General features: G+C 49.7%; 1 protein-coding gene across 1 annotated transcript in view; it reads left to right on the top strand.

Moving 5' to 3' along the window:
• Positions 1-23,186, top strand: part of LOC311227917 (beta-galactosidase-1-like protein 2) — a 112,758-nt gene that overhangs the window by 47,964 nt on the left and 41,608 nt on the right. The window contains exons 10-11 of the mRNA XM_084313777.1: positions 12,037-12,180; positions 12,904-12,984. Coding sequence (XP_084169903.1) covers positions 12,037-12,180; positions 12,904-12,984 — 225 coding nt within the window. The remainder of the gene's footprint in view (positions 1-12,036; positions 12,181-12,903; positions 12,985-23,186) is intronic.

The following is a 23,186-nucleotide window of genomic DNA, read 5'->3' as shown; positions in this document are numbered from 1 at the left end:
GTCCTATGTTCCCCGGGTTCTATGTTCCCCGCTTTGATTGATTGAAAATTTTAGACCACCAGCCCTGATTCCAAACTCTAACCTTAACCAGTTCGAAAGAGGGCCTAAGCTTAACCAGTTAGAAACAAGGCGGACATTAATAATTAATAAAATAATAAAAATTAATAAAATGTTCAATCTATTAATCAATCAAGCGGGCCGGGGAACATAGGACCCGGGGAACATAGGACCCGGGGAACATAGGGATGATCCCGCGCCGGGTACAGTAGGTAGCAACGTTAGCTCTCATAACGTTAGCCAGTTAGCAGCGCCGGGTACAGTAGGTAGCAACGTTAGCTCTCATAACGTTAGCCAGTTAGCAGCGCTGGGTACAGTAGGTAGGCAGCATGTTGAAAGAGGAGCCCTGAGCTGCTCATACGCTAGACTCTTGCCGTAATGGTTTGTTGACGTGGTTGACGTGCACTGCTGCAGCAGATTTAGGAGTCTGATCTGACGGTCACAGAGCTGAGGGAGTGCGCCCAGTTAGCTGTAAAAATCCATAGATTAGCCGCACCGTTATATAAGCCGCAGGGTCGAAAAATGGGGGGAAAAGCCGCGGCTTATAGTCCGAAAAGTACGGTATATATATCTAACCCTAACTAACCTTACTGTCATGTGTCATGCACTTGTCCTAATAAACTAACATACACTGTAACTGAGGGGTACAATTCCCTGACTGTATTGATAAGTATGGTATCATTAAACCACTACCGCTTTATGTACTTTAATTACTGGCCATACAGTACACGATATATGAATATGATGAACACTTCCCACAATGAAATCGGTTCCAGTCAAAGGTATTAATCAAGTATTTAATGGAGCAAAAGGTACATAGGATACTTTACATTATTCTTTGAATGCACTTGTAAGGCAAAGGAGTATGCGTAGGCAAATCAATAACGAATGTCCATTCTCTGGTTACGCAGGAGGTAATTATACAACCTGAATCTTAGGGAATTATATCTATGGTACACTAGTAATAGCGGGAGATACTGGAAGGGGTTCCCACTGGTTGTAAGCCAGCAAGGGGGTAGAAGATCTGTCGGTAGTAGGACGTCTGGTCAACGATGACTAGGGAGACTTCAGGTACAGAAGCCGGTGCAGTAGTCTCTTGATCCACAGACGAATACAGCTTGGTTCTCTTGTAGACTGTAGCTCTACAGTGAAGAAAGCTAGGCGGCCTCAGGCTCTCTGAGCGCCGACTCGACTTGACTCCTCTCGGGGTAAATCCAACACGTGCAGCGTCGGCTGGTTCTCCGCTCCATAAATCATAGGACCAAAGCAAATATATTCCAGCCGCAAAGGGCTATGTAGTCGTCGGGTAGATTAATCCAGTGTACATGTCCATACGGTTCTCGCCTAGGTCTCCTCGGGTGAAAGCGCCATGCGGTCGGCCCAGCCTGGATAAGAACTCTAGCTAATACGAGAAAGCGTTGGAGATGCTGGTCACTATAGAATTCTAACCGCACGATACACTATACACAAATAGACTATTAAAGACTCAATAGAAATATGTCGCACTCGACGGTATAGCGCCAAACTCTGACAATTCAGTTACTAATTCGCACGCGGTCTCGATGCTCTATTCTGAGGCCAAACAGGCCATACTTCACCGCACGTTGTATCGTGGGTGAGGCTTCAACTTATCGGTAACATACTAAATGGACGAAGGGTACAGAGGTAAGGGGCTAAGGGGCTTCTACATTCACCTGCGCCGTATTTATACGCACGGTGCACAAATAGTGCCACTCTCATTTCTGTCGCCGTATCCCTGGGCAGGGCCGGGGCAAGTACAGACATGTCGTGTCGGTGACTTTGAACTTGGCTCCGGGGGCCGGTCCCTGGCGCCGGTGGACCGCTGTCCAATAGGAGAATGAACTATTATGGGCTGGACTAAAGGGATATTCCGTGTATATGTACAAGGAATATACAAGGGATATCAAACGATATACAAATACTATGCAATATATATCAATAAATAAATATATATATTCGGTTTAATCTGATCCTTCGTAACAGCCGCCCCCTAATTAGTCCCACCTAATTAGCTAAGCAGAGACAGATTAACCGCACTGTCCACTACTCAATGTCTGCTGTGAGGGTCAGTCAGTTCACAAAGTCATGGGGTCATGGTCGTCATCGATAGTATCGGGGAGCCTTGGCAGTTCTATTAGCCTCGCCACGGGTCGGGTGTAGGTCCGCCCTTGGACGAGCACTTCAGCTGCTCGGACCTTTCCGTCGGCACCGGTGATCACTTTGCTTACGCGGCCAGCCGGCCACATAGCTCGGGGTAGTGACTGGTCGATAATCATGACGACTGTTCCTTCTGTCAAATTGTCTCTCTCTTTTACCCATTTCTGGCGGGTCTGTAGAGACGGTAGGTAGTGGAGTAGGAAGCTGTTCCAAAACTTGTCAGCCAATACTTGACTGTACCTCCACATTCTTCGGCCGTTCGCTTCTTCAGGCCTGTACATTGTCTGGGGTAGCGCGGGGTCCAGCCGCACCATCAAGAGTGTGTTGGGGGTGACTGGGTCGACATCTGCTACATCACTTGAGACGTAACCGAGGGGCTTTGAGTTCAATACTCCCTCGATCTCCGTGAGGACTGTCATTAGGACTTCTTCCGCCACGGTCTGGGCCCCAAGCACGGCATACAGGGCTGTCTTTATTGAACGTACTTCTCGTTCCCAAGTTCCACCGAAGTGAGGTGCGTTCGGGGGATTAAACTGGAAGTCAATCTGGGATGGAGCGAGGTGGGTCTTAAGTTCTGGGCCCATAGCTTGGAAGCTCTCTCTCAGCTCTCTTTCTCCGCCTTTGAAGTTTGTCCCGTGATCAGACAACAATATAGACGGTTTGCCTTTCCGCGATGTGAATCTTCGGAAGGCCATAAGGAATGAGTCTGTGCTCATGGTTGGAAGGAGTTCTATATGCATCGCTCGGGTGGTCATGCATTTGAATACAATACCCCACCGCTTCTCGGTTCCTCTTCCTTTCTTTATATACAGCGGGCCGAAACAGTCCATACCGGTGGAGTGAAAAGGCTTGTCGCCGAGTCGGAGGCGACAGGGAGGTAGGTCAGCCATCCGGGGTATACTGGGCTGCGCTCGCCACTTACGACAGTCTAGACAGGTTCGCTGGAAGCGCCGCACTGCTTCTCTCCCTTGCAGTATCCAATAACGACGTCTGATCTCCGCGAAGACTCTCTCTGCCCCTGCGTGGTGCACATCCTCGTCGTATTTCTTTATGATCAGCTCTGTGACCTTGTGTCGGCTGTTCAAGACTATCGGGTACTTGACGTCATCCGGTAAGTCTGGGGCTCTCTGCAGACGACCACCCACTCTGATGAGACTATGGGCGTCGCTCTCGGGTGCTAGGTGGAGCAGTCTGCTGTCTGATGGGACAGGCTTTGCTCCCTGTAGACAGTCTAGCTCATTGGGGAACGAGTCTCTCTGGGCTCGTTGTAGTAGAAGAAGTTCTGCTTCTTCGTAGTCAGCTGCTGAAATGTCAGTAGTGGGCTGAACCTCTGGGTGGTGCCACAGAAATGTCTTTAGCTGCGCACTCTCTAGGGTGAGGCAATCGTCTATGTCGGGGTCTGTGGAGACGAGTGTGTTCAATCCACAGAACACAGATTTCTTGTTTTCGGCCTCCTCTTTACTCGCCTCCCGTGGGGTGGGTGTAGGCCACTCTTCTTCCGGGAGCTTGAGAAACTCTGGTCCGTCACTGTATGGGTTGTGACGGGTGAGGTCATCCAGGGACATTCCCCGGGTGATGACGTCAGCTGGGTTGTGTTTTGTGTCCACATACCTCCAGCTTGCTACTTCTGTTAAATCTTGAATCTCTGTGACTCTGACCCCCACGAAGACCTTGTATCTGCACGAATCAGACCGGATCCATGTGAGTACTGTCGTGGAGTCTGACCACAAGATTGTTCTTTGCACCGGAATGGTGAGTTCACGTTGGATTAACGTGGCGAGGTGCGCTCCTGCTAGGGCTGCGCAGAGCTCTAGACGCGGGATAGATTGTTGCTTTCGTGGGGCTATTCTTGAGCGGGCCAGGATGAAAGCAGTATGTATTTCTCCTCCCTCCTCTCGGGCACGCAAGTAGGCCACCGAGCCGTAGGCTACTTCGGAGGCGTCGCTGAAGACGTGCAGGTCCATCTGGCACGTCTCCGGCCTCACTGTGGGTGGGAAGTAGCTGCGGTGTATGTTAACACCTGGGAGTGAGCGGAGTTCCGTCTCCCACTCTCTCCATGTGGATGCAAGGTGTTCGGGTATGGGGTCGTCCCAGCCCTGGTCCTTGTCCCATAACGCTCTTACAATCATCTTTGCCCTGGTGGTGTAAGGTAGAATACATCCCAACGGGTCATATTGTCTGGCGAGTGTTCTGTATACACTCCGTCTGGTGGTCGGTAGTGCAGTCGACCTTCCCTGCTCCTTGGTCAGGGGTGTGTGTTTATAATGGAGCGAGTCTGTTTTGAAGCGCCAGACTAGTCCTAATGTCATTTCTTGGGCTTCTCCTGGGATGGTCGCCATCCAGGTCTCGCTGCTTGCTGCCTTGTCCTCGGGGGAGAGGCTGCGCAATACTTGCGGGTCGCTGCTGGCCCACTGCCTGAGATCAAAGCCGCCTTTGATCAGGGAGGCGCGGAGCTTGAGTAGAAGGGCCTCGGCTTCTTCTGGCGTCGAGACGCTTTGCAGACAGTTGTCCACGTAGAAACTATTTTCTACACTTTTTCGGACCTCTTCATCAGCTGCTGGGTCCTCTGCGACGTGTTTTTGCAGTGCAAACGTAGCACAGCATGGGCTGCATGTGGTTCCGAAAGGGAGGACTTCCCATTGATAGATGGCTGGTTGCTCATCCTCGATCCTCTCTCTCCATAGGAACCGCAGCAGGGGCTTGTCCTCCTCCACTAGTCTCACCTGCAGGAACATCCCTTTGATGTCGCCGCTGATGGCCACCTTGTCCTGGCGGAAACGTAGTAACACACCTAGTAGGGAGGGGCCGAGTGTTGGGCCGGGCAAGAGCTCTTTATTCAGATTTTGTGATCCGATCTGGTAGCTGCAGTTGAACACAATACGATCCTTGCCGTTGTGGTGGACTTTGTGGTGCGGCACGTACCATGATTCGGTCGTCTGATCGGCCTCTTTAATGTCAATTTTCTTTGTGTCCCGCTGTGATTAGCTTGTTAATCTCAGCGCGGTACACAGTCTCTTGAGCGGGGTCTCTGGCTAGGCGCCGCTCTGTGTTCAATAGATACCGCTCCGTCGCTTCTTTTGGGGCGTGGAAGGTGGGCATACCCTCTCGCCTCAAGAGTGGAGTTGCGTATCTCATCACTCCGTTGACTTTGACTCTCTTTGTCCCTTGCTCGAGGAGTGCTATGGCGTAAATGTCTTCCTTGGAACGAATGTCTTTCTTTTCGTTCTTAAAGGGCATTGTCTCTAGTGTCCATAGCCTCTCGACATGCTGTAGGAGGGTGGTGTCTTCTTCTGTCACTCTGGAGTGGAGGCAGCTAGTGGCTGCTGTTCGGTTAAGAGACTTAGCGAGGGGGCCTTGTAATGTCCATCCTAGGCGGGTCTCGACTGCTGCAGGACAGCCTCTGGGCCCTGTGTGGACCCGGTCTATCGGGACTATGAGGTCTGCATGGTCGGAGCCTATCAGCAGGGTCGGGGTGGCACCGTCTATGAGCGGGATAGGTAGTTGACGCAGGTGCACATATTTATCCATCAGCTTGGCGATGGGGTAGGTGTACTGCGACAGGCCTATTTCTTGGCTGGTGAAAGCATTAGTAATCCTATACCGTCTCTCTGGCTGCCCGCTTGCTGCGATAGTGAAGGAGACATTCTCGCCCTTTATCGTCTTTAGATCCCTTCTTATTGTCCGAATCGTCATCTGGTTTTCGCTCCCCAGCTGGGCCGCAGCGGATGCGAGGAGAAGGGTCTTCTCTGACCCGTCGTCAAGGACGGCGTAAGTGTCCATGACCTTGTCTTGGTAACTCAGTGTTACGCGGACCACCTTTAAGAGCACTCGGGCGCCCCCGCTGCTGGCGGGGTCAATGTACATAACACTTGCCTTTGTGCTGCTTGAGGGTGCAGGCTTTCTTCTGTTACTGTCGTGTAGGACATCTAGGTGGGCTCCGTCACACCGACTACACCTCTTCTTTAAGCGGCACTCGGCTGCCATGTGACTGCGCGCACATCGGTAACAGCGTCGGTTGGACTTTATCCATTGACCCACTTCGTCGGCGGTCATCTTCTTGAATGTGTCACATTGTGACAACCAGTGTTCTTTCTCGCAGTACGGGCACACCATCTTCCACTTCTCTTTCATCGAGGGGGTACTGTGGTTCTTGCTGCTCGGTACTGGTTCTGATTGGTGCATGACAGTCATGATCCAACATGACTGTCTCAGTTCTGATCCAACATTGGATAAATCTTTTCAGATCCCCCCTAGACTAGTCTACAGGAGAGCACATAACATCAGAGACATTGTGGTTAAATCAGACCTGCCTCCTAAGAAAACACACAATTTTTTAGATGACTTACCAGATGGAAACCGACGTTGTGGTTTGTGTGCTCAATGTCACTTCAAAGAAAAATGCACTGTTTTCTATCACCCAACAACTGGGAAAGAGATAAAAATAAGAGGCAAAATAACATGTACAACTACCAATGTAATCTATATGCTTAAGTGCCCATGTGGTAAGGCATATGTCGGTAAGACAACACGTGCTTTAAAAACACGCATTGCTGAACACAGGAGTACGATACGGAATGGGGATGAAAAAAGCCCAGTAGCTTTACATTTTAAAAAGGCACACCACAATGTCTCATCATTAAGATACCTTGGAATAGAGAGAGTGCATCTTCCAAGACGAGGGGGAGATATAGATAATCTCCTACTGAGGAGAGAAGTATGGTGGATCCATTATCTTAAAACGATGGCACCAACAGGACTTAATGAGGACTTTGACATTAGACCTTATTTGTAAATTTAACTTATAGAGGGAGACAGTCAATGGACTTTGTTTTTGTTTTTTGTTTGTGTTTTTTTCATTTTTGTTTTCAGTGACTAACACTGCTGCCTATCTGTAAATGATGTCTTAATGTTGTGTTTAACATAGATATTTCTCAAATCTTCTAAAAAATGTCAAATGAAAAGAAATTGTTACTTACTTATGTATAGAATGTATCATGCAAATATTGGGACCGCCCCTGATCACCAGGTGGGGCTGATAATCAATTTAGTTCACTTCCTGTATAAAAAGATGTCAGTGTTGTGTTGTCTTCATGCTTGAAGAAGACCAGAAGGGTCGAAACGTCGTATCTGCCTTTTTTTGTCAAATAAAACACCTTGGAACTACGAATGAGTTGCGAGCCCTGCTTTATCTTATTTAGTCACCAATCTTCGGCCATCGTTTGCTCTCCTAGGTCCCTCTCTGGAGCTTGGTGTGCTCCGCACGAACGTATCCAATCGCAGGCTGCTGACTTCTCTCGCCAGGAAGTCGGCTAGGTCTAGGAGGGATGGCTCGGGACCGTTAGGATCACGGTGGTCTCTTTGCCGCCTGAAGCGCTCTTGTCGGGCGGGCGGAAGCTTCTCTAAAATCCTCTCGACATTAGAGTTTGCGTATAGTTCGTGCATACCCTTTTCTCGTTGCGCCCCCAGCATCCCTACCAGGGATTGTACCTTGATAGACAGGTCGTCTAGTGAGCGATTGTCTGTTGCTGGGGGTAGGCGGTCAATATGCCTTATCTCTTGTATTACGTAGTCCCATATGCGTCCATATCTTTGGTCGAGTGCTGCTAGAGCCGCTGTGTATGGGGTAGTAGAGGTGGCATAGGCCAGCGCTATATTGTGCGCTCGGGGCACCTTGAGGTGCTTCAATAGGATAGCATACTTGTGGCGTTCAGCTACATCAGCCATCATTGTCTCTAAGCACATCCGTAGCTCCGTGTACTGTGCTCTGTTCTCATGGGTGAAGTCTGGAAACGTCGGTGTGCCAATGTATGATGCCGTAGATGGCTGGCACATCGGTGAGCGTTGGAAGAGAGGCCTCCTAGGCGAGTCTCCTCTTACGCCTCTCGGTGGGCTGGTACCGGCAGGGTACCATGGCCCGCGTATCCAGGTGCTATTCCTCGGGACTGGTCGTGCGTCAATCTCACCCGTGAATTGAGTCGGGGGTCTGTAGCGCAGAGCCGCGGGGGTAGAGCCTGGGCTGTACTGGACCTCCTGGTCCTGTGGAGTACTGTGCTGCTGTCGGGCTTGACTCTCCTCCTCTCCCTCTTCTTCTTCCTCTGTCAGGTCCTCTAGATCCTGTAGTCGTCTATTTAGCCTCTCCGCGGTGTATACCGTTCCTTCCTTGTAGCTGGGTCTCACTGGGACCGGTCGGGGAAGGAGTTCGGAGGGGGGTATAGGCTCTCTCTGGTGGTCGGGCTCAGGGTCGCTTGATCGGTTAGGGGAGGGTGCCCTTGACCCGTGTCTTGACGAGGCCCTGGAACCCCGTGCGGAGGGAGGGGGTGTTGCCCTGGCGATCAGCTGCTCCATTAGCTGCGCTTGTAATCGGTCACGCTCGGCTTCGCGCTTGGTGAGAGCGATGTCGCGCTCTGCTTCTCTTTGGGCACCGGCAGCGGCGCGCTGGGCTTCGGCGGCGGCGCTCTGGGCTTCGGCGTGGTCTCTTACCATATTCTCTTCCGTCTGAAGGCGTCTAATCTCTAGACGTATACGATCTTCGTCGCTCCGTTGCCGCACTTGGAGGCGTTCTCTTTCCATGGAAGAATGTTCGCGCTCACTAAGCGTCTGTGCTTGGAGTCGATCGCGCTCTGTTGAGGCTGCTAGGCTGGCGAGGAACGCCTGTGCCAGCATCTTGTCCGCCTCGCTGGGGGAAGACGCTGGTTGAGGTGATCCGCTCCTGGCAGTACTCGTTGGAGATGCGTTCTCCTGCGGGGAGTCCTGGAGCTCTATCTCCTGGGCGCTCTCCTCTTCTTGTACCGGGCAGAGTTCCATCTCTGGAGGGTTGTCTTTCTCCTGGAGCTCTCCGGGGACTACTTCTTCGGTCTTGGCGGGGGGTAAAGTCGTGTCAGTTCCCTCCTGGTCCCTACCGTGAGCTTGGTCAGTTACATTAGAACCCACTAGGGCCTCTGTTGGCGGGGCAGCCTGGTTGATAGGGTCGGACATAATTTTACTTTCTACTTTTTCCGCGTTTACCGTCTGTAGAAGGCTAGGTAGTATACTGGCAACGTAATCCTCTAAGTACTGAGGTGGCTGCCGTCTACGCTGCGGGCGATCTACTTTAGGAGGACCGTTTTGTGGAGTGTTCATCATAGGCCATTTCAATATTAATACCACTATATTAATATTACACTAGTTACCATCCGGTTCGAAGGACCAATTGTAACTGAGGGGTACAATTCCCTGACTGTATTGATAAGTATGGTATCATTAAACCACTACCGCTTTATGTACTTTAATTACTGGCCATACAGTACACGATATATGAATATGATGAACACTTCCCACAATGAAATCGGTTCCAGTCAAAGGTATTAATCAAGTATTTAATGGAGCAAAAGGTACATAGGATACTTTACATTATTCTTTGAATGCACTTGTAAGGCAAAGGAGTATGCGTAGGCAAATCAATAACGAATGTCCATTCTCTGGTTACGCAGGAGGTAATTATACAACCTGAATCTTAGGGAATTATATCTATGGTACACTAGTAATAGCGGGAGATACTGGAAGGGGTTCCCACTGGTTGTAAGCCAGCAAGGGGGTAGAAGATCTGTCGGTAGTAGGACGTCTGGTCAACGATGACTAGGGAGACTTCAGGTACAGAAGCCGGTGCAGTAGTCTCTTGATCCACAGACGAATACAGCTTGGTTCTCTTGTAGACTGTAGCTCTACAGTGAAGAAAGCTAGGCGGCCTCAGGCTCTCTGAGCGCCGACTCGACTTGACTCCTCTCGGGGTAAATCCAACACGTGCAGCGTCGGCTGGTTCTCCGCTCCATAAATCATAGGACCAAAGCAAATATATTCCAGCCGCAAAGGGCTATGTAGTCGTCGGGTAGATTAATCCAGTGTACATGTCCATACGGTTCTCGCCTAGGTCTCCTCGGGTGAAAGCGCCATGCGGTCGGCCCAGCCTGGATAAGAACTCTAGCTAATACGAGAAAGCGTTGGAGATGCTGGTCACTATAGAATTCTAACCGCACGATACACTATACACAAATAGACTATTAAAGACTCAATAGAAATATGTCGCACTCGACGGTATAGCGCCAAACTCTGACAATTCAGTTACTAATTCGCACGCGGTCTCGATGCTCTATTCTGAGGCCAAACAGGCCATACTTCACCGCACGTTGTATCGTGGGTGAGGCTTCAACTTATCGGTAACATACTAAATGGACGAAGGGTACAGAGGTAAAGGGCTAAGGGGCTTCTACATTCACCTGCGCCGTATTTATACGCACGGTGCACAAATAGTGCCACTCTCATTTCTGTCGCCGTATCCCTGGGCAGGGCCGGGGCAAGTACAGACATGTCGTGTCGGTGACTTTGAACTTGGCTCCGGGGGCCGGTCCCTGGCGCCGGTGGACCGCTGTCCAATAGGAGAATGAACTATTATGGGCTGGACTAAAGGGATATTCCGTGTATATGTACAAGGAATATACAAGGGATATCAAACGATATACAAATACTATGCAATATATATCAATAAATAAATATATATATTCGGTTTAATCTGATCCTTCGTAACATACACTGTAGCACTCAACACTTTGATGAACATTGTTACTCAGCTGATAGAGTTGTGCCCTTCCTGATAACTTGTCGTACAGAACTTGTAAGTCGCTTTCGATAAAAGTGTCAGCTAAATGACTAAATGTAAAATGTAACGGGATATGATTTACCCAAGGATTCCACAGCTGTCTACCCATTAGGTGGAGAGATGGCAGTGTGGAGAGAGAGAGAACGCTTTGATCAGAGCTTATTCTTACACAGTCTCTCCTCACAGGGCTACCTCTGGGGGTCAGCCGACCCCTCTTCAGTTTAATGTACCCAACATTTCTCACCTAGCAGCCGGTTTTCAGCTGGTGCCGCCCACAGGAAGCTAATAAATAGCCAAGGTCTGACACTCGATTGGTATTCAGTGTACCTCTTGCCCTTGATTCAAATGACTAAAAGTCACTCCAATTTGAATACTTAAGTCCAATTTGAATTCTTAATTACCCACGCCCCAGTATTCCACGTAAAATATTGGCAGCTAATTGGTGCGGGAGGCAGGTAATTTTTCATGGCAGTGCGATTTGGCCTGTAATGAATAATGCTAACCTGTTATATAATGCATGGCGGAGGTTACAATGGAAGTGAAATTGAGGGCAATGGGGTTACCGAAGCAAAGCCTCCGGCGCATGTTACTCCTGGGTCCTCAAGTGGAGAATGTTGGTGCCGACTCTCTCCTCCCGCCGTTAGAGGCATATATTGAGGTATATTATCTACTTATATATAGTATGTACTTATATACTACAGATTCGGCTCAAACAAGGGACTAAACACGCTTTGCAATTATGCCACAATAATGTGGAACGCCCTACCCACAGCCGTAAAGGAATGTGAATCCCTACCCTCCTTCAAAACCGCTGTCAAAGAGCACCTACGGGTGGCTGCAATTAGAAACTGGCCCCAGTAAATGTTCAAATTCACACCCACCCAACCCCCTCCAATGTACAGTTTCCTCCCCTTCGGATGTATATCTCTTTTTCTTACACAGTACTGTATATTTGTATGTCTTGTATGTCATAAATGTCTTGAATTGAAAATGGAGGACCCTGATGTAAACAAGACGAAAGTATTTTTCTGGTCTGCATCCTCGTAGGAGTTGTTTGTACTGAGCCGTACTGTATTGTACCCATTCTGCAATCTGTTAATAAAGTTTTCAATCAATCAAATTGATATCTATGTCCATTGTTGTGTCTCGTCGTTCTCCCCTCCTGACAGACATGGTGGCTGTGGTGAGCGAGATCCTGCAGCTGGGCGCGTCGGTCAACCTGTACATGTTCCACGGAGGGACTAACTTTGGCTTCATGAATGGGGCATTTGCCATCGGGACACCTGCACCGAAACCAATGGTGACCAGCTACGGTATGTGTTATTGAGTCTGTGTTTTAATTTGCTGCTTCAGCATGCGTTGAGGGACGTCTTATGAATCGAAGTGTTTGATTTATGCCTGGTTTTGTATTGGATAAAGAATCCGATTCATCAAGATGACCTAATCGGTGATATTAAATCAATAGCAGTTTCATATATATATATATATATATATATATGAGAATATAGTGTTCTCAGTTCATGGAAACCATGAAGGAACAATTGACTCCCAATTTCCAGTAGATGGCGGAGTCACTCCTTAAGCATTATGTCTTTGCTTTTCTCATTTGAATACTAAGTGCACGATAATGAATTCATTACCCAATAAAATGCACGGGAAATGTAAATGAAAGATGGCACTGCGGGTTTTTAATATTCTCCCGGAGGGTGCTTATCATTGTAATGACCTCACTCCTCAGAAGACAGAGGGAGAGCGGTGGAGGAACCAGTCAGCCGGCAGCGCTCTCACCTCTGACCTTCAACCGAGGGACGTACTTTTCCACAGCACAAAAAAAAATAAAAAGATACATTTTTCTGCCATGATAACCCCCAAATGTCTCCGGCCCCGACTACTGTCTTGAGATGTTTGATAGGAGAGGACGGTGACAACATCATCACAGGATGAGGCATCCCCGCCTTATCCTTCTTTTTCTCCCTCCTTACTCTCTCCCCTCGGCTCCTGTGCCTGCTGCTCTGATAGGGTGCATTATCTTTCAGATTACGATGCTCCATTATCCGAGGCTGGGGATTACACCGCCAAGTACCGTCTACTGAGAAATCTACTCAGCCGCTACTGCAGTGAGTGTTGTCGCGCCGTGAAAAGGGCCCCTGCATGTATATGTATATGTCTCTTTCTCATCCTCTCTCTCTCTCTCTCTCTCTCTCTCTCTCTCTCTCTCTCTCTCTCTCTCTCTCTCTCTTCTCTCTCTCTCTCTCTCTCTCTCTCTCTCTCTCTCTCTCTCTCTCTCTCTCTCTCTCTCTCTCTCTCCTCTCTCTCTCTCTCTCTCTCTCTCTCTCTCTTTCTCACTCACTCACTCACTCACTCCCTCCCTCTCTCTTTCTTTGTCCCACTCCCATCTCCCTACTTTAGTTACGGCTCCGTTGGGAACCTGGCCCATGTTGAGCTAATAGGGGATAAGTATGTCTGCTGTTACAGGGGTGGATTAGCTGTGTGATCACGCGTGTGAGTGAGGATTTAAAAATATTGGTTTAGTGATAAACACCCAGAGACAGACGGAAAGCCACCGGCATCAGCTGCTACCTGAAACCAAAAGAAATTACATTGGATAGGGAGAGGCTGTCCCGTTTATCCAATCATATCTCTCTGCAGTACATGTGTTTAGTGGTTAGGGGCAGTGGTGTACTGGTCAAATAAAACTATAAACTCTATCATCTCAGTGACGCCTCGGAACAGTTTTTTCCAGAATGGTATTTTGTCTTATTTCCTCAAAAAGACCATATCATATTGCATCATCAATATGATATAACTTACTATAGCTGTAACTGAGGGGTACAATTCCCTGACTGTATTACTAGATATGATACTTACTACCACTACCTTTGTACTTAATATTCGGCCACCCAGTACTCGGCATAAATATATTATGATGAACACTGTCACGTAGATGAAACGGATCCAACACAAATGTACGAATTAGAAATAGGTCTTTATTTCTACACAGCGATGGTGTGTAGAGCAAGCACTTAATCAAATCAATCACATTTATGAATGGGAATTAGTATGCACTTTTATGGCAAGAGTATTCGTCGGTATATCAATAGAGAATGTCCAATCTCTGAAGGCGCAGGTGGTACATATACGACCTGGAATAGTTTAAGGGATAACAGCAATGATACTTTAATGATTATATACTGGATACACTAGGGGGGGTTAATCCGGTCGCTTGTAAGCCGACAGGAGTAGGAAGGGGGGGGGGGTAGAATCCGGCTGCCTCATCCGGCCAAGGGTATCCCAGGTGAACCCACTGTAGTGCCGTTCAATGCGCCGGCGATCCTTGGACCACAGATGAAAGCAGGTGGACTCTTTGTGGGCCGGCGTCCTCCGGTCCACGGAGGAGAGACGTGAAGCGACCTCGTCTTGCAGAGCGTCTCCTCACCTTGCGTCCTCTCCAGGGGGGGGGGTTCCAACACACGGCAGTGTCGGGGGTCTTTATCCATGGAATAATCAACGTATACAAAGCATAATCCGTGCCTGGGAAGGCGGGCTGTCGTCGGTAGAATAATCCGGTATACAGGTCCACTCGCTCGTCGGCTCTGGGGCTCCTCGGGTGCAGCTTCACGTGGGGTCAACCACCCTGGATAAGCAGCCAGTTCTCTGCCCGAAACGATGGGGTACTGACTACGGTAGTATTCTCACCGCACGAAGCACTATATATTAACAGACTATTATTAGCTTAATAGACTACGTCCAACTCGACGATATAGTGCCAAATATGACTATTCAAATATTAATATACACGATGTCTCAATACCGATGGTAGGCGAACTTGGCCTTACTCCCACACGTGGCGTCGCGGGGAGGCTTTACGTCTGTGACTCTATTGGAGGGTAAGAAACTGGACTGAAAAGGAAGTCCTACTTTAGTAGCGCAGTATATATACGCACTATGAACAAATAGTCCCATTAGTGGTGCGGTAGCCAGATTCCTACGCGGAACTAGGACTTGTTCGTACATGTTGAGGGGTACGTTTGAACTGGGTCTGGGGGGTATGGCAGCCTGGCACCAAGGTCTCGACCAATAGTAGAATGGAGACTATTATGGGATGTTCAGTAGGCTAGAATGGATATTCAATGCATATTGTACAAGGAATATACAAGGGATATCAGGGAATATTAGAGAATATACAAATACAATTAAATATATATATATAAATAAATATATATATTCGGTTTAATCTGGCCCTTCACAACAGCCACCCCCTGATTGGTCCCCGACCTAATCAGTTAAACAGAGACAGATTAATCGCGTTGTCTATTTACACATAAGGGTTTGCTGTAGGGGTCAGTCAACTTCACAAAGTCATAGGGTTATAGGGTCATGGTCATCATCGATTGTGTCTGGGAGTCGGGGCAGTTCTATGAGCCTCGCCACGGGACGGGTGTAAGTGCGACCCTGGACGAGCACTTCAGCTGCTCGGACCTTGCCGTCGGCACCGGTGATCACTTTGCTTACGCGGCCGGCCGGCCACATAGCTCTGGGCAGTGATTGATCAATAATCATGACGACTGTTCCTTCTGTCAAATTGTCTCTCTCCTTTACCCACTTCTGGCGGGTCTGTAGAGACGGTAGGTAGTGCAGTAGGAAACTGCTCCAAAACTTGTCGGCTAATACTTGGCTGTACCTCCACATTCGTCGGCCGTTCGCTTCTTCAGGCCGGTACATTGTCTGGGGTAACGCGGGATCTAGCCGCCCCATCAGGAGTGTGTTGGGGTCTGCGGAGATAACAGTGCTCAATCCACAGAACACAGGCTTCTTATTCTCAGCCTCCTCCTGACTGGCTTCCCTCGGGATAGGCATGGGCCACTCTCCTTCCGGGAGCTTTAGGAATGCTGGGCCGTCACTGTAGACATTGCGACGGGTGAGGTCATCCAGGGGCATCCCCCGGGTGATGACGTCAGCTGGGTTCTGTTTTGTATCAACGTAGCGCCACTCTGTTTCTCCGGTTAACTCTTCGGTTAAGTCTTGAATCTCGGTGACTCTGACTCCCACGAAGACTTTGTACTTGCATGAGTCCGATTTGATCCAGGCGAGTACTGTCGTGGAATCTGACCACAGGATTGTTCTAGACACCGGTATGGTGAGCTCACGTTGGATGAGCGTGGCTAGGTGCGCTCCGGCTAGGGCTGCGCAGAGCTCTAGACGTGGGATAGATTGTTGCTTGCGTGGGGCTATTCTCGAGCGGGCGAGGACAAATGCTGTGTAGATCTCTCCCCCCTTTTCTTGGGCCCGCAAGTAGGCTACTGATCCGTATGCGACCTCTGAGGCGTCACTGAAGACGTGTAAGTCCATTTTACATGTCTCTGGCCTCACCGTGGGTGGGAAGTAGCTTCGGCGCATATTAATGCCTGGGAGTGAGTGGAGCTCCATCTCCCACTCTCTCCAGGTGGATGCAAGGTGTGCGGGAATGGGGTCGTCCCAGCCCTGGTCCTTGTCCCACAATGCTCGTACAATCATTTTTGCCCTGGTGGTGTACGGTAGAATACATCCTAGCGGGTCATATTGTCGGGCGAGTGTTGTGTACACACTCCGTCTGGTGGTCGGCGCCGCCGCCGGCCTTCCCTGCTCCGTAGTCAGGGGCTTGTGTCTGTAGTGAAGCGAATCTGTTTTGAATCGCCACACCAATCCCAGGGTCATCTCCTGGGCTTCTCCCGGGATTGTAGCCATCCAGGTCTCGCTGCTGGCTGCCTTGTCCTCGGAGGAGAGACTGCGCAGTACGTGCGGATCGCTGCTGGCCCACTGCCTGAGATCAAAGCCGCCTTTGATCAATGAGGCGCGGAGTTTAATCAGGAGAGCCTCGGCTTCTTCCTGGGTTGAAAGGCTTTGTAGACAGTTGTCTACGTAGAAGCTGTTCTTTACGCTGTGTCGGACCTCTTCGTCCGCTGCTGGGTCCTCTGCTACATGTTTCTGTAGTGCAAATGTAGCACAGCAGGGGCTGCACGTCGTTCCGAAGGGGAGGACTTCCCATTGGTAGATGGCTGGGTGCTCATCTCCTGGCTTCTCTCTCCATAGGAACCGTAACAGGGGCTTGTCCTCCTCTACTAATCTCACCTGCAGGAACATTCCTTTAATGTCCCCGCTGATGGCCACCTTTTCCTGGCGGAAGCGGAGTAGAACGCCGAGTAGGGAGGGGCCGAGTGTGGGACCGGGCAGTAACAGTTTATTCAGATTTTGGGATCCGATCTGGTAGCTGCAGTTAAATACTATGCGGTCTTTACCGTTGTGATGGACCTTGTGGTGAGGCACGTACCACGATTCATTGGTCTGGTCAGCCTCTTTAATGTCCATCTTTGTGACGTGTCCCGCTGTGATGAGCTTCTCAATCTCAGCGCGGTATACACTCTCTTGGGCGGGGTTCTTGGCTAAGCGCCGCTCCGTGTTCAGCAGGTACCGTTCTGTGGCGTCTGTCTTGGCGTGGAAAGTAGGCATTCCTTCTCGCCGCAGGAGTGGCGTGGCGTATCTCAACACGCCGTTGACCGGGACTCTCTTGGTCCCTGTCTCGAGGAGGTGAATGGCGTAAATGTCATCTTTAGAGCGAATGTCTTTCCTTCCGTTCTTAAAGGGCATTTGTTCCAAGGTCCATAGCCGCTCTACGTGTTGCAGGAGTGCGGTTTCTCCCTCCGTGACTCGGGAGTGGAGACATCTAGTGGCTGTACTTCGGTTGAGAGATTTGGCGAGCGGGCCTTGGAGAGTCCATCCCAAACGGGTCTCGATTGCTGCAGGACAGCCTCGGGGTCCGGTATGAACCCGGTCTATCGGGACAATGAGGTCTGCATGGTCGGAGCCTATCAACAGGGTCGGCATAGCATTGTCTATGAGCGGGATCGGTAACTTGCGCAGATGTGCATATTTCTCCATCAGCTTGGCGACGGGGTATGTGTACCGCGACAGTCCTATTTCTTGGCTGGTGAAAGCGTCTGTAATCTGGTACCGTCGCTCAGGCTGGCCGCTTGCTGCGATAGAGAATGAGACATTCTCGCCCTTTATCGTCTTCAAATCTCGTCTTATTGTCCGAATTGTCATTTGGGTTTCGCTTCCCCGCAGCCCTAGCTGGGCCGCAGCGGAGGCGAGCAGAAGGGTCTTCTCGGACCCGTCATCGAGGACGGCGTAAGTGTCCAGGACTTTATTCTGGTAGCTTAGTGTCACACGCACTACTTTTAGGAGTACTCAGGCTCCACTGCTGCTGGCGGGATCGATGTACATGACGCTCGCTTTGCTGCTGGATGGTGCGGGTGAAGGGCGCCGTCTGTTACTGTCGTGAAGTATGTTCAGATGGGCTCCATCGCACTTGGTGCACCTTTTCTTTAAGCGGCATTCGGCTGCCATGTGTGAGCGCGCACAGCGAAAACAGCGCTTGTTGGACTTTATCCATTGACTTGCTTCCTCCGCGTTCAGCTTGGGGAAGGAGTCACATTGCGCTAGCCAGTGTTCTTTCTCACAGTAGGGGCACACTATCTTCCACTTCTCCGTTCTGGAGGGGGTACTGTGGCTCCTGCTGCTCGGTACTGACTCCGATTGGTGCATCACAGTCACCGATCTTCTTCCATCATTTAGTCGTCTGGTTCCTTCTCTGGAGCCAGGGGTGCTCCGTCCGAATGTATCTAGCCGTAGGCTGCTGACTTCTCTCGCCAGGAAGTCTGCTAGATCGAGGAGGTTCGGTTCGGGGCCATTCGGGTCTCGGTGGTCTCTCTGCCGCCTAAAACGCTCCTGTCGAGCGGGCGGCAGCTTCTCCAAGATCCTTTCCACATTTGAGTTGGCGTAAAGTTCATGCCTCCCCTTCTCTCTCTGCGCTCCCAACATCCCTACCAGGGACTGCACTCTGATGGACAGGTCGTCCAGTGCTCGATTGTCTATTGCTGGGGGTAAGCGGTCGATGTGTCGGATCTCCTGGATCACGTAATCCCATATGCGCCCATACCTCTGGTCCAATGCTACCAGCGCTGCTGTGTATGGGGTGGTGGAAGTCGCGTAGGCGAGCGCTATATTATGTGCGCGGGGTACCTTTAAGTGCTTCAGTAGGATGGCGTATTTGTGGCGTTCATCCAATACATCCACCAACATGGTCTCCAGACACATGCGGAGTTCTGTATACTGGGCCCGGTTCTCTTGGGTGAAGTCGGGTACCATAGGCGTGCCAATGTATGACGCTGACTGTGGATACATCGGCGAGCGTTGGGGGAGAGGCCTCCGAGGCGAGTCTCCTCCCGCTCCTTGGTATGGGCTGGTACCGGCAGTGTACCATGGCCCGCTTGTCCAGGTGCTGTTCCTCGGTGCGGGTCGTGCGTCGTGCTCACCCGGGTATAGAGTCGGGGGTCTGTAGCGCAGCTCCGCGGGAGTATAGCCTGGGCTGTACCGGACCTCCTGGTCCGGTAGAGTACTGTGCTGTCGTCGGGCGTGGTTCTCCTCCTCTTCCTCTTCGTCTTCAATTAGGTCATCCAGTGCTTGTAGTCTCTGGTTTAGCCTCTCCACAGGATATGCTGCTCCTTCCCGGTTGCTAGGTCTCGCGTGGACCGGTGGGGGGAGGTGGTCTGTGGGGGGTATAGACCTCGTCTGTTGGTCAAGTTCAGGGTTGTTTGCTCGGCTAGGGGATGCCGCCCTGGAGGTGTGTCTAGACGAGTTCCTGGAGCCTCTGGCGGAGGGAGAGGGTGTTGTCCGTCTGATCAGCTGTTCTATTAGTTGCGCTTGCTGTCTGTCGCGCTCTGCGTCCCGTAGAGCACCAGCAGCTGCTCGCTGGCTGTCTGCTTGGTCTCGGGCCACATTTTCTTCTCTCTGAATGCGTCTTATTTCTAGACGTATATGCTCTTCTTCGCTCCGCTGCTGGATCTGCAGTCGGTCGCGTTCAGCAGCGGCGTTCAGGCTGATGAGGAAGGCCTGCTGTAGGGTCCTCTCTGCCTCGCTGGGGGAAGGCGGTTGTATAGGGGAGCCTTCCCTCGGGGTACTCCTTGCGGAGCCTTGGAGCTCTATCTCCACGGTGCTCTCCCCGTCTTCTTCCGTGCCGAGTTCTCTCTCGGTAGCGTTGTATTCCTCCCGGGACTCATCGGGGACTACTTCTTCAGTACTGGCGGGGTGTGAAGTCATGTCTGGTTCCCACTGGTCCCCACCGTGAACTTGGTCAGTTACATTAGAACCCGTAGGGGCCTCTATGGTCGGGGTAGTCTGGGCGTTGGGGTTAGACATACTTTTACTTTCTAGTTTTACCGCGTTTACTGTTAGTAGAAGACTAGGTTGTTGACTGACAGCGTAAGCCTCTAAGTACTGAGGGAGCCGTCGTTCGCGCTGCGGGCGTTGGTTAGGAGGATCGTTTCGTGGAGTGTTCATCATAGGCCATTTCAATATTAATAACACTATATTAATATTACACTAATTACCATCCGGCTCGAAGGACCAATTGTAACTGAGGGGTACAATTCCCTGACTGTATTACTAGATATGATACTTACTACCACTACCTTTGTACTTAATATTCGGCCACCCAGTACTCGGCATAAATATATTATGATGAACACTGTCACGTAGATGAAACGGATCCAACACAAATGTACGAATTAGAAATAGGTCTTTATTTCTACACAGCGATGGTGTGTAGAGCAAGCACTTAATCAAATCAATCACATTTATGAATGGGAATTAGTATGCACTTTTATGGCAAGAGTATTCGTCGGTATATCAATAGAGAATGTCCAATCTCTGAAGGCGCAGGTGGTACATATACGACCTGGAATAGTTTAAGGGATAACAGCAATGATACTTTAATGATTATATACTGGATACACTAGGGGGGGTTAATCCGGTCGCTTGTAAGCCGACAGGAGTAGGAAGGGGGGGGGGGTAGAATCCGGCTGCCTCATCCGGCCAAGGGTATCCCAGGTGAACCCACTGTAGTGCCGTTCAATGCGCCGGCGATCCTTGGACCACAGATGAAAGCAGGTGGACTCTTTGTGGGCCGGCGTCCTCCGGTCCACGGAGGAGAGACGTGAAGCGACCTCGTCTTGCAGAGCGTCTCCTCACCTTGCGTCCTCTCCAGGGGGGGGGGTTCCAACACACGGCAGTGTCGGGGGTCTTTATCCATGGAATAATCAACGTATACAAAGCATAATCCGTGCCTGGGAAGGCGGGCTGTCGTCGGTAGAATAATCCGGTATACAGGTCCACTCGCTCGTCGGCTCTGGAGCTCCTCGGGTGCAGCTTCACGTGGGGTCAACCACCCTGGATAAGCAGCCAGTTCTCTGCCCGAAACGATGGGGTACTGACTACGGTAGTATTCTCACCGCACGAAGCACTATATATTAACAGACTATTATTAGCTTAATAGACTACGTCCAACTCGACGATATAGTGCCAAATATGACTATTCAAATATTAATATACACGATGTCTCAATACCGATGGTAGGCGAACTTGGCCTTACTCCCACACGTGGCGTCGCGGGGAGGCTTTACGTCTGTGACTCTATTGGAGGGTAAGAAACTGGACTGAAAAGGAAGTCCTACTTTAGTAGCGCAGTATATATACGCACTATGAACAAATAGTCCCATTAGTGGTGCGGTAGCCAGATTCCTACGCGGAACTAGGACTTGTTCGTACATGTTGAGCGGTACGTTTGAACTGGGTCTGGGGGGTATGGCAGCCTGGCACCAAGGTCTCGACCAATAGTAGAATGGAGACTATTATGGGATGTTCAGTAGGCTAGAATGGATATTCAATGCATATTGTACAAGGAATATACAAGGGATATCAGGGAATATTAGAGAATATACAAATACAATTAAATATATATATATAAATAAATATATATATTCGGTTTAATCTGGCCCTTCACAACAATAGCCATAAAATCAACGTCAGTCACAAAGACTGTACATCAGCTTTAAATAGCACGACTGAACTCCTAATCTCCAAACTGAAAAGGTGGGCTCTCGCCATCCACTACATCCCCGGTAAGGAGGAGCAGAGGCCTGTGGCACAGAAGGCTAGACGACAGCAGGGCAGTCATTCATCCAGTGGTGCAGGGTGCATGTAAAGGGCTGATGTTTCGTAGTCTGCTGAACAATGAGCACTGGCCTGGATAGGAGCGAGGACGTGTCTGAGTGTGTTCTACTCGGCAACCAAACACACACGCGCGACCTCATTCTCTAATGACTATATCAGGCTTGATATCCCGCCAGTGGTTTAGGCTTTTCTCAGTTTCCCTGCATTGTGTGTGAGTCACTCTACACCCTGTGGGCCTCAACATGGTCCAGCTTTATGTCGGCATAATCCTACATGAATTCTTGCAAGATCCATCTGGCGAATGTCTAGCAACCATGTTTGATGACAAAACGGCTTGTGGAATAGCCTATTCTTTTTGTATCTGTGTGACAGTTAACGTCACGGTGACCAAATGTGTCCACATTTTTATAGGATTCTATCACATTTTCATAACAATAGCGAATATAACTTACCCTGCACCGTTTTCATTGAGGTTTCTTACAAATTAACGATGTTTTATTTGTCCTTTATATGCGGATAACATTCAAATCTTAAATTGTACCATTATATTTCCCTTTAGACAACAAACATAATGCTAATGATGCACTTTTGTTAAGATAATTAGGTGACCATTCTCGATCACTGTACTCGGGTCCCATTAATAGTTTAACGCTGTTGTATTCATTTTGTAGTCATAACATTTTCACCTTTTAATTTTAAACCAATGCTGCCATCTACTGACAACAGAAAGTGTTATAACCTCAACTTGAGAGGCTACCCGCACTTCCGTAAACACCGTCGCCCAAAACACATTCTAGAGATTCCCACTTTTTACTGGTACATAGGTTCATATCTAATAGTCTTTAGATGAATAAATATAGATGAATACTCATGAAATTTGATATATATATTCTAAAATAAGTATAATTTCACTTCATCTACCTGTCGATAATGAAATTCCCAAACGCTGACGGTAAAACAAGCTTGGATGTCGCGCAAAATGGGGCGTGACCGAATTTGGTCCCAGACGCCTGTACGTTAATGCCAAGCAAGCAGTGCAAAAATGCTTCCGCATTCGTCACCGCACGCTAGTGCGGTAAAGCGCCCTTCTTTTCAGACAAATGCTACCGTGCGTGCACCGGCGGCGGCGTGCTCGCTCAGGTGCGTGCGTGCGCCGGCGTGCTCGCGCGAGGTGCCCGCGCATGCGACACGAGCGGAGCTCAATATATATAAGTCACCGCCCCTTATTCAGTATCCAACAAATAGCTCAATTGGCAAGGACACATGGCTGTGG

This window comes from Notolepis coatsorum (genome assembly GCF_963971535.1).
Source record: "Notolepis coatsorum genome assembly, chromosome: 1".
In the NCBI taxonomy this organism is placed as follows: Eukaryota; Metazoa; Chordata; class Actinopteri; order Aulopiformes; family Paralepididae; genus Notolepis; species Notolepis coatsorum.
The sequence above is the reverse complement of the archived record's forward strand: the minus strand, read 5'-3'. Positions and strand labels throughout refer to the sequence as shown.